At 38.2% G+C, this 12641-nt stretch overlaps 1 protein-coding gene across 3 annotated transcripts in view; it reads right to left on the bottom strand.

The window, feature by feature from the left end:
- Positions 1-12641, bottom strand: part of TTC26 (tetratricopeptide repeat domain 26) — a 54301-nt gene that overhangs the window by 40434 nt on the left and 1226 nt on the right. For all 3 annotated transcript variants that reach the window (XM_041416721.1, XM_041416719.1, XM_041416720.1), the window contains exon 4: positions 6895-7009. In XM_041416721.1, coding sequence (XP_041272655.1) covers positions 6895-7009 — 115 coding nt within the window. The remainder of the gene's footprint in view (positions 1-6894; positions 7010-12641) is intronic.

The raw sequence follows: 12641 nt of genomic DNA, 5'->3' as shown, positions 1-12641 counted from the left end.
TTCCTTTTTTGAGTAGGTTTTCCCTTTTTTTTCCCTTTTGAGTGTGTTTAACATTAATTTCACTGTGTAAATTGTGACTTACAAGCAATACTGTCAAGAATCTAAACCAAGGAATTTTTGTTTCACTGGTCAACCAGTGAGTGTAGGCTGCCCTTGCAAACTTGGCATCTGATCTGACATCAAAATTGTTATTTACTTCTTGGCAAAAGCTGGAGGGTTAGCCCACATTATTTAACACTTAAAAACAGGGGAAATATGAAATCTGAGTTTTGATGGTGTGCATGGATATATGGAGGGTGGAAAATTGTCCTGCTTCATAAGATATTATATGATACTGGCTGTTTGATGTTCTTTAAAATGAGTTGCTTAAAATCCCATGCAAATATAGCCCTGTCAATTATAGTAAGCAGAAATATGGAAACATTCAATGTCAGCAGTTTCTTTTCTCTTAGTGTCAAATGCATTCTTTAAGAAAGACAAGGAAACATATGAACAAGGTCAGATTAGTTTTCAGAAAGAATGGGGTCATGAATATTGGATAAAGACACTGTCAATCACTGGAGCAGGAAGTGATACAACTGTCTCATCAGAGACAATGATTTTTAAGGGACATTTAAGGGACACTAGTTTGCTTTTTTATTATTCTCTGTTGCTACTGTATTTCATTGTCACTGATCTATTAATACTACAAGGAAGCACAATCTCCTTTTCCTGTTCTACTTTTTCAAGACAATGACTCTACTCTTTTTTTTTCTTTTCTTTTTAAATCAGTACTAAGCAATCTTGGGATCATAACGTACATGATGACAAAGCTGCACTGCAACAAACTGGACCCTGCTTCAGGTCTAGTATTGGCCTTGTACTCAAGCACTGAAGTAGCTGGATGAGATTTCTCTCTTTCCACCTAGGAAATGCATTGATATTCTTTCACCAGAATTTTTGGCATGATCAGTGCTGTTTTTCCAGGCACTTGCATCATAGCTGTCATAGATCTTAAAAGTGTTCTGTATATTTTTATGTGCTGACACTGACACGCAGCTACTGAAGTTATTGTTAAAATATAATAAGCAACTACAGTAAGAATGAAGACATTGAAGACATCTTCACTAGTTATTAAACAAAACGTCAAATTTACTAGGAATGGCAGCTCAGATCTTTGTGGGTTCCATATTGCTGTCTCAGGCAGTAAAAAGATGATGAAATAGTGTCATGGACAAGCTGGAATTTGTGCCCTCTCATAAGAGTGCAAGGCATTGCTGGTCATGCATCCAGCATAGACAAACCCCATCTAGCACATACATGGTGCATATTCTATAGCACCCTTCACACATCGACAGGCATAGAACACACAGTAAACACACCTAGCAGGAGCTGGCAGGAATGGAGCAGGGCTTAGAAGGCTCCATCCTGACAGCAGAAAATACAACCAGAGGAAACCTTATTTTCCTTGTCCCTTTTCCCTGAGAAACAACACTCTGCTCATCTAATCACAGTAACTGAATGAAGCCCTCTGTGTCTCAAAACCAAAGTTTCACTGATGGAGGAGAAAATGAAAGGGAACGGGAAAGGGAATGGGAAAAATGTTCAAAAAAACCCATGGGCCAGCAGTGAGGTTTACACTTACACTCATTTGAACAGCTCAACTGTTCAGAATTTTCTTGAATGAAATTTACAGAGGATATTCACTGAAATGTTCCTATTCTTACAAAACTTAAATGGCAGTTCAGATATATTCAGTTACTTGCAATACACACACATTTAATTTCAGTCATACTAAGCACAAAGTAAATTACAGATCATAAAATTAATTACTCCTGGGTTGTAGCTTCCACTATACCTAAAAAAACTCCTAGAAAATAAGGTTAGTAGCTTTCAGAGTTTAAACATGTGATATTATCACTTGCACACTTTTAAAGTTCCATGTATGAAATGGCTGGTTCAAAACCTCAGCTAAAATGCACCAAAAATAACTACTGTTCTCAAGACAGGGAGTACAAGCAACAAAGCAGATAAAATCATGTAGGTGAGCATACAATCATAAGAAAAGGAAAACTCAGTAACTGTTCTGTGCCTGCTTGTAACTGAACATTTTCACTGGTGACAACTATTTCACACCTGAAAAACATTATTTCACAAATAAGCAAAACTGGTTTGGAAAAGGTCATTGTTCTTACTAACCCACCTCTGTTCTGCTTTTGTACAATATTGCTTGTTTCAATATAGGCTGTAAAATGAGTTCTCTATTCAGTTAAACCACATTCAGATCTGACACATGCAGAGATGTGAAGAAGCGGTGACAAAGCTTTTCCCATCAAAAATTGGAAGGGATGAAAAAAAAACCCCAACTTTAATGAATGCTTCAGCAATACAACCCTGTCTGTGCATGAATCTCAAATTTAACCCTAAGATTCCATTTATTCTAAAAAGACTGTTTTTCATAACAGACTTAACTGTAGCCCCACTTATGGGCACATTTTGTGGTTTAAAAGAACAATTTAAGTTCTTATGCTTTAGTTCTTAGTTTCTTTCTTAGTGCAAGCCAACAGCTTCTGAAAGCTCGGATCAGTTGTCAGGATCACAGTCCAAGTGTGCCAGGCTGAGTTTCTGTTCTTGGGCCTTGCACAGCAAAGAACTGCGAATGCAACATAAGAGTATTAGTTTTTATAATAAAAAATAATAATTTGTTGTTATTATTATATACTTAATCAAGTCAATAGTTTAAGCCTCATTCTCTCAAGACAAGATTGGCTACTCCTAGCACAGAAAACATATGTTCAGCCAATGCATGAGAACACAGATGCAAAAGGAGTCAGCAAAGCATCACTTGACAGCTTCACTATGGGATGACTACAAAACAACAGCAGCTGACTTGGAAGTAACTCTACCTTCACCTCAGAACCAGGAACATCAGTAACTGCAATGTGAGCAGACAACAGCAGAAAAGGAGAAGTCAGAAATACTTTGAAAGTATTGGAAGAAAGCCTAGAGGAGGTAAAATACAATTGTAATGAAAAACCTTCAAGGAGGGATTTTTCTTTATTGCCATTTTGTTCTACTTCTTAGGTTGTATTTGCAGTAATTCTTTTTTATATGACTTTTGATATTCAGTCTTATTCTTTCCTGAGAGGATCATAGAATGGCTTAGATTGGAAGAGACCTTAAAGATATCTAATTACAACCCCCCTGCCATAGCCATGAACACCTTCCACTAGACCAGGTAGCTCAAGGCCCTGTTCAGCATGGTTTTGAACATTTCCACGGACAGAACTTCTCTGGGCAACCCCTCACCACCTTCACAGTAAAGAATTTCTTCCTTGTATCTAATCTAAACCTACTCTCTTTCATTCATTCCATAAAAGCCATTCATCCTTGTCCTATCACTACGTGCTTGGGTTAATGGTCCTTGTTCAGCTCTCTTTTAAGTCCTGTCGAGGTACTGGAAAGCCTCAGTGAGGTCTCCCTGAACCCTTTTGTTTTCCAAACTGAAAAATCCAATTCTCTTAGTCTTTCCTTGTAGAAAAGGTGCTTGATCCCTCTCATAATTTTCGTGGCCTCCTCTGGACTTGCTCCAGCAGGTCCATGTCCTTCCTATGCTGGGGACCCCAGAGCTGGATGCAGCACTGCAGGTGGGGTCTCACCAGAGCAGAGCAAAGGGGCAGAATCCCCTCCTTCATTCTGCTGCCCACGCTTCTTTGGATGCAGCCCAGGATACAACTGGCTTTCTGGGCTGTGCCATTGCTGGGTCACGTCCAGCCTCTTGCCCACCTTCACTCCCAAGTCCTTCTCAGCAGGGCTGCTCTTGATCCCTTCACCCCCCAGCTTGTGTTGATAGTGGGTTTGCCCCAACCCAGGTGCAGCACCTTGTACTCAGTCATGCTGAACTTCTTGAGGGTCTCACAGATCGACTTCTCAAGCCTCTCTAGGTCTCTATGGTGGCATCCCATCCTTCAGGTGAGTGAAGAGCACCAATCAGCTTGGTGTTATCTGCAAACCTGCTGAAGGTGCACTTGATCCCTTCATCTGTGTCATTAATGAAGATATTAGATAACACTGGTCCCAGTACAGAAGCCTGAGGGACTCCACTGGTCACTGATGCCCACTGGGCCTCTGAGCTGTTGATCACCAACTACCCTCTGGATCTGACTGTCTGACCAATTCCTATTCCACTTAACAGTCTACCCATCAAATCCACATCTATACAATTTTGAGAGAAGAATGTTGTGAAGAACCATGTCAAAAGCTTTACAGAAGTCCAGATAAATTACATCAATAGCCCTTTTTTTGCCCACTGATGGAGTCACTCCATCACAGAAAGGCACTAAGTTGGTCAAGCAGAACTTGCCCTTGGTGAAGCCATGCTAGCAGTCCTTAATGACCTCCCCATCCCCTGTATTCCATGAAGTTTGAATTAAACAACAAGCTAAGAGACCAATTCATGTCTATTATAAAATAAAGATAAAACCTTGCTCCACAAGAGACTGTGGACTATGTATCTGTATGAATGTATTAATTACCTCATGGCTTTTAATGATAGTTTCCTAAATTTTAAGCATCCTGCAAATTTTTTCTCATTAATGGGATGATGGTTAACAACAATTTCCTTAAGCAACAACAACAGCATATGGCGAGAAAGAACTTGATTTCAAGATATTTACATGTTTGTGTGGAAAAACCTATTCCAGAAAGTTAGCTGATATTTATACTCCCTTTCACACAGAGATTCTGACACTGTAGAAATTTAGAACTATAAATTTAATAATTTACTGAAACTAAATTAGATCTCCTTAATTTGTTTTAGCAGTATGCTACTTTCAGAGGTTTAGCATAACTGCAGCAATAAACAGCATGCACTATACAAGAATTCCGGCAAAATAATCCCAAAATAGCAATGGTAAAGAACCTAATATTAACACTACCTATTGTTTTTCAGTGTTATTTAAGGCAGGATTGGATAAATGGTGTTCTTCTAAAGACTTTTCAAAGGAAGTATTTTTATTTTTCTTCAAGGTCTTTACAAAACCATTGAAGAGAGCACAAGATATGGCCTCAGCTGTCAACACTATATTGCAAACAGCCACCACTGATGCAATCCTAAATTGTTAAAAAAAAACCTAAAAGAGGATCTGACTTAAGTAAAAATAAAAAGGTTTAAATTCAATATAAGAAAGATTGAAAGGGGAATATACCACATTTGCAAGTTTTCAGTGGAGAAAGGACAAGCATTACAAATCCTCAGCTGTGACTGCTTCCCCACCAAGCTTAAGTAGCCAGAAATCACCAGGATTACAGTACTCACAAGAAAGGTTGAGCACCTCGTTATAAGAACTGGCATGCTGTCCTTCTTAAACAATTATGTAAAATCAAGAACTGATCAGGAACTGAACTAATGTGACCACTCCATTATTTTCTGTTCCCTCCCTCAGCTACACTCTCTCCTGCTTTTGCTTTCTTAATATTCCCACCCTTGCCTCCAGCACCTAAGTACCACTAACTGCACCCCTTGCTCTGCCACTCACCATACTATTATTAACTAATTTGAAGGGGCATGACAAACACTAACCTTCCTTCCCCTCCAGCTCACAGTTAATAAATGTGCATGCCAGCTGTGTATATGTCATCTCTAGAATGGATTACTGTAACTCACAAGATGTGAAGCTGATGACAACGGCTCCAACTGGTACAGGATGCAGATGCTTGCTTTCTCCATGCTTTAGGTCACAGTGACACCTCAAAGCTCTATTGCCCATTTACTTTCATATTCACTTCAAGTTCTAGGTTGCAATCTCCAAAGCTCAAATTTGTGGTTGAAAATTAAATTATTTGTGAATATAAGAAATTCACACACCTCTTGAACAATACAAATCACAAAGCTCTGCATGAGGTTTTTTTACAATTGAAAATAAAAAAAACCCCATTTCTAGTTGTGGGGTTCAAGCTCAGCATGATTTTTCTGAGAATTTTAAAGGGATATGAGAACCTAATGATTTTTTAAAAATGCTACAAAGCTGTCCTTTTGGAAGGCACTCTTTCACAGCAGAAGAAAGTACACTATTATTTTCTTCCTATGCTATTTTGCAGCCCAAGACAAGAAGACTAATGAAAGAAAGGAGAAAACCCATCCTTCAATAAGAGTTTTGTCCTAAGAAGGCAAGAGTCAGAAGCTGAGTGGAATATCGCTACTATTAATTCCACTTAAAAAGCACTGAGACACTATGGTTATAGAAAACAATATAAATCACTAAGATACATAAAAAGTGAGGGGCAACACAATTAAACTACAGAAACACTTTTAGGCAGTAAAAATTGCCCTGGAATCTAATTTTCATTCCTCATCTTTAAATGATCCCATGCATGTTCAGATTTAAGTAGAAATGTAATGATGTGACTATTGAACTCCATGCCTTGAAGAATCAGATACCTAACATCAGACCTATAAGGCAATGAGACCACCTACTAAGTCACTCAAACTACATAAACAGAGCTCTTGTCTTCATCAGGGAGAATGCTTCGTTCTCTCAGATGCTTATTTTTTTATCATTTCACTGGCTTATTTGCTTCATCTGCACTGGCTCAGGGACACAAAATCAGTCAAAAGAAAAGTAACCTTTTGTTGCTGGTTGGCATATACTGGGTTTTGTATTTAGAAATTAATAAGAGAAATTATTTTCCTGATGCTTTTAGTTCCAGCTGCTCCACATGCCCAAGGTATTTTTAGGAAGGAAACTGCACCATAATTCTCCTGTTAAATAAAAGTTAAAATTAACTAACCCCCAAACAAAACCCCAAACCCAAAAAACTTGCTCTAAAGGATCCTTTATTGCATACTTTGTCTGGAAATTACTTTAAGTGTTCAAATCAATGGGCAGTCTTTTCAAACAGAGCCCTACAGCTCACCTTTCAAAGCTGCTTGCTCTGCTTGCGTGTACATCCCCAGAAAGAAGTAGGTACAGGCAAGGTTCACCCAAACATCTGGATTGCAAGTGGCTTGTTTGGTTAGAGCCTCATATTCCTGTGACAGAAGAGAGGGTTGATTTTTAAAAAATGCATAATAACACATACTTGCATTAAATATAATTCTTTCTTCCACAATTTTACAATGTATCATTAAATTACTGAGATAAAAAAATTTATTCTGAAGTTCACTGCAGTCCTTACAACAAAACTGTTATTTAAAGCTGTGTCCCTGCTTTTTTGTTTACAAGAATATAACAGACCACAGGGACAAGCAGTGCCATAAATCATTGCATATAAGCAAGATTTCTGTCAATATTGAAGTTACAGAGAAATAAAATGTATTTATATTGTAAATATATTATAATAAAAATATTATTTACAAATATAAGCCCCAATATATGTAAGCTATAAAAGCATCAATATAACCAACTTCTGTTGCTTTCCTAAGTTCTCCTCCAGTCAAAGCCTGGGAGCCATAATCTCCCAGGCTTTGGGAAATCAGGGAAATCTCTTTGTGAATACTTAATGGAGCAAGTGTTAAATGTGTTTTTGTAAACCTGTAGGCAGTGTCTTAGTGTATATTAAAACCTGTGGAAGTGTGTGTTAAGTCTGAGGTTATGCAATATAATAACATCAAGTGCAGGAAGAATTTTTCTTTGCACTACTAATAACTAAAATAAGTATTTTTAAATTGTGATTAATTTTATCACATCCTTTTTTCAGTTCCTATTTTTGTGTATGTTTTATAATTACATATTAGTACAGTGATACATGTATATAATTTATAAATGTATAGATGTGTATACATTGGGGGTGTGTACTCAAAAATCTTTTATTAATAGGGGTACAGCAAAATTGTTTGGAGACCACTGCATTAAAATGCAAGCCTATAAATTGGTATTGGGCAAATTCAAGATCTCCTTATAGATGAAGATTAGTAATTTGTATTAAATATTAATAACCTGTTCCTAACTTTACCATTTTCCATTTCAAGATTTACAGCCAACAGCTATAGAAAGGCTTTAGATAGCATATTCTGATATTTCTTACCCATCCACAATGATTACATATTCTTTAAATCTGCCAAACAAACTGCTTCATTTCTTGTTTGTGAAACAGCAAAAACTTAACAGATCAATCTTTCAATCTACTTCTTCAAAAAAAAAACAAAAAAACAAAAAACCAAACAACTTTGCAGCCACTAAACAATTATATTCCTGAAGATAAATAAGCATGTTTTTTCAGAGTAACAACAGGTACTAAAAACAGAGACAAGGAGATCTCTAAATGCCATTTTTTCCTGTGTCACAGTTCTGACAGATTCCTAGGAAGGACCATCCCAACGGAAGTGCCTGCTGTTGGTGCTCCTGCTCATCATCCAGCCATGGAGGCAGGAAGCATAAGGCAAAGCAGGCAAGGTCACACAAGGTTCACACCAGACCTTCTGAAGGAATACCATCCATGTACTCCAGATCACTGCAAGTTGCTCATCCCTCCCAGCAAAACAACCCCTTGACTCTGTACTTGCTTCCCAAACATGAACTGAAGTCCCCTCTGCCTAGGGGGAGTTTAGTAGACTGAGCCTCTGTGGGTGGGAGACTTCTTACCTCTGGGGAAAAGGGCAGATACATATATACAGAATGAGATAAAATAAGCCATGCCCAAAGGACAGCAAATCCCAGGAACACGCACATGCTGACAACAATAAAGTTTAGAGTTTGCAAGCACAAAGAAGTTTTTTTTTTTTGTTTCCAAATAAAAGTAAACTGCACTCTCAAACAGAGAAGGTACTCGTAAAGAGCACTTTAAAACCAGCTCAGTCTTGGTAGTGTTTCAGGGACTAACCGTCCAACAATATTTACAATAAGTAAATATAAATATAACAATAATAATGATGATTAATGATGATTTAAAAAAATAAAACATTTCCATAGAGGCCAACCTTTCCTACTGAGGCCAGCTTAATCTTGACGTAGGCCTGTCATGGAGCCCTGAGATATAGTCCACTGCTGTTTATTGGGACCATCTGGAATCTTTCAAAATTCATTCAGATTAAATGCACCCAAAGGTCTCTCTTGACTAGGGCTTCAGGCATGTTAATTAGAAAAGACAAAGTGCATAAACACAAGTCATGTTCTGGCCTGGCTATTCAAAGTAAGCAATATATAAAGAGTGTTCTAGCAGCACCAATGTGAATCTGTGGAAACATTAAATAAAAATTAAGATTATTAGTGCTCCTTATCCTGTAGTTCTGGGCCAGGTGTCTGGACTATGTGCTGTTGACCCTTTCCTCACTGAAAGCCATTCAACATCAGTCTCTCAAAGACTACTTCACAAGAACTTTCCCCCCTCCTTTCTAAATAAACCAACAAACCCAGACAAACCAAATGCTCTCAAACCTGTCCTAAGAGTCAACCTGTGGCATGCTTTTGCCATCCAGCAGCATTAACAACTCCTTGCTAGTTTACTGTCCTCCTCCTCATGCCTGTGTTACTAGACACATGCAGTTTTCCTCAAAAGCAAGTTGATTGTCTACAACTATGGACATGTACTGACCATGTGGAGGGCCACCTCAATGCTCTTATTACATGTCTGGATTCTCAAAGCCCATAAACACAGATGCTGGAGAGCCAATAAACAAGCCAACATATATGGCTGCTCCACATGTGCTCGAATGAGATACTTATTGTAACCTGGCTACAGTCATCATAGAGAGGCCTAGAGAACTCCCAGAACTAAAAAATCCACTTTTTACTTTCTATCTTCAGCTATCAGGAACTGGAGTGTACCTGTATTCTCACACTTCTCACAGAATTATTCAAGCATGACCAGATAGTGCCCATGGATGAACAATTACCCTAGTACAACCCTGGTCCTTCCATGATTTACGATTTGACTAAAATTACCCTGAGCCAAGCTGGCAGGAGGTCCTGATCAGTGAAGTGGTGGAATTCCTCCTACTTCTCTGCCAGAAGGGAGGTGGCAGACTGGAGAGACTGTTGCTGGCTGGTTGTAGGATTTTGACAGAAACAATGCATTGAAGGCTCTGGCCCAGGGATCATTCTTTGCTCTCATGTGTGCAATTGATGAGCCAAAATGGCATTAGCGTGTCCAGCAGCTGCACCATGTGTGCCTAGAAGCAGAGGGTACAGACTGCAAGTGTGAAACTTGTTCCAACCAAGAAGTGCACCTGCCCATGCCAATTTGTCTTGTAAATTTTTTTAAATATATGTACAGATATAGATGTAGATACAGATATTAAAAAAATATAATAAACCCTCACTTTCTTAAGACCCCAGCTGATTCAATTTATAAGACCAGGCAGCTCAGAAACAGAATAATTGGCCTGATACTCTAGTTCTGGTACTTGGGTGACACTGAGAAATTTTTCAGAAGATTTAAGATTAGAGCCATGAACAAGTGGCAGCGGCTGCAGAAAGATGGATGGGATGGGTTTTTCCCCATTATGGACACTAGATGTGGAAGATTCCAGAAAACTACAGATATGTCACCATATACTAGGGAAGCTCTGGTTGCCATATGATGCCAGGAAGACATGAGCTACTCAGTAAAAATAAGTTTGTCCATGAAGGAAGCTAGTCAGTCCCCCAGGAAGAACTGCACCATGACTGCTGGAAGAGTCAAGCCCATTGCAATACCATTTGTAAACTGGGCTACAGCAGTGGGGATGATCCCACCAGACCAGTGGCAGTGGCATAACCTTTGAGAAAGGCAACTGCTGTTAAGAAGGGGCAAGTATGACCTCAGTGAGGCTGAGGTGTTAGTGCTCTACCTAGACGACACCTGACTGCTGTTGGTGTGCCTATGACAAGAGAATGTGAATTCTCTCACATGAGACAGAGATTTTGTAGTCATTCTCTCTGAAGACATTCCTGGAGCTGGAATGGATGTCTGTGTGTTTTTCATTTCTTCCCTGTTTCTCCTGGTGGTGCATGATGGCCACCTCACCACAATTCCCAAGTTTCTCCAGAAGTTGCTATGCAACCAACAGGCCTGGCTCACTATGAAAGTATCATCATTAATAAATGCAGGGAACAGTGTGATTTCTGAAGACCCCATGTACCCTCATCAGGTACATGGACCATGTTAATACAGTGACACAGACTATGTGTTGTCACTTGCAGGAACACATAACAGCGTGAATCATTTGGATTATGTACAATGTCATTCTGGATAATTCAGCAGAATCTTTGACCCATAGTATTTTATTTACAGTGCTTTTGGCACTCCCCAAAGAGTCCTCCAAGATTTCAAGGGCATAGATTATCAAGGAATTTGTCCTTGAGAATACAGCAACAACACCTCTGTAATATAGCAGATGAGATAACAGCATTTTACACTTCAACATGGAATTTGATAATGAAAGGCAGTTCAGCCTCCACGGTGGAATGAGACCTACAGCCTTAGAAATTAAAACTAGACTGTTCCGTCCCTGAAGAAACTACGTTCAGATGCACAGGCTCATTTCCTACGTGTCACCACAAAATGACAAAGCTGTCAGGACTTATCACTGTGCAAAAAACCAGTATTAAATCTGGGAAGACAAGCCCTGTGATTTCTCACTTAAAACATACACAATCAATCAAACTACAAATCACTTATACAAACCTTTTATTGTCCCTTCTTGGGCAGATAACCAGGAAAAAGGTGGCTATGCCGCAGTGTTTAAAAGCCTGAATCAAGGGCATCACCTAGTGGTGAATCAAACACCACACGCAAAAACTAATTAGAAGAATTTTAAAAAAAGCAGTCGCCTTTCTGCTGAAGGAAACATGCAAAATCTACCCTGGCTATAAAAGCATCTACTGGGTATTTCAAAAAGCAAAATTTATTTCAAACTTATTTTCAAATTATTTCTTATTCCAAAGAAATTGCATGATATTTTTCATTTGTATATGAACTTTTTTCTTTTTTTTAAACGTTCACTTCCTGTTAACACGTACTACCTAGATGTAAATTAACTACAGCAACTGATTGTTGTATTCATAATATCTAAATTCCACAAGTCTAAACACGAATATTATATTACTGTGATGTCCTGTACTACTCCTATACTGTGTTTACCATCCATTTGATTCACTGAGCATTTCTAATATCTCCAACAGATGTTTTTCTCTTCAATTTTTTAAAGGGCAGAGTACCTTGTGCCTTTCTTACTTAGAAGCTTTAGAGTTTTCACCTCATGTATGCTTCTTTTGCATGTGACCATTTATTTACCTAAGAGCGAAAATATCATTATTGTTCTATAATCTATTTATTTTCTTTTTGTTATCTGTTGTTAATACTTTAAATTAACATCTGTTTTTAATACTGATTATGGGGAAAGCAAGTTCAAAGACTGCAAAACCAGCTATAGTTCAGTTACGCTTCAGAGTGAAGGGACACAACAGAACTGTAAGAGGCAAACATTAAAATGTACATACTTGAACAATTAACATATATTTTAATGACTTAAAGCTTTTAGAAAAAAAGAGTGTCTCATTTAATTGAGTTACCTAATACAAGAAAATGCAAAGAAGACAATAAAATACATTAAATAGTCAGGGGCATCAACCTCTAAGGAAAGAATTTTTTCATACCTATCACAGATAAGCTACACAATGAAGACAGAAATATTATTAAACCTGAAAAATGAAACTGTGGAAACCTAGCTGCAAAAAGGGAAT

The sequence above is a fragment of the Onychostruthus taczanowskii genome, unplaced genomic scaffold, assembly GCF_017590055.1.
Source record: "Onychostruthus taczanowskii isolate IOZ18803 unplaced genomic scaffold, ASM1759005v1 scaffold53, whole genome shotgun sequence".
In the NCBI taxonomy this organism is placed as follows: domain Eukaryota; kingdom Metazoa; phylum Chordata; class Aves; order Passeriformes; family Passeridae; genus Onychostruthus; species Onychostruthus taczanowskii.
Note: the sequence above shows the minus strand (reverse complement) of the source record. Positions and strands in the feature narration are given on the sequence as shown.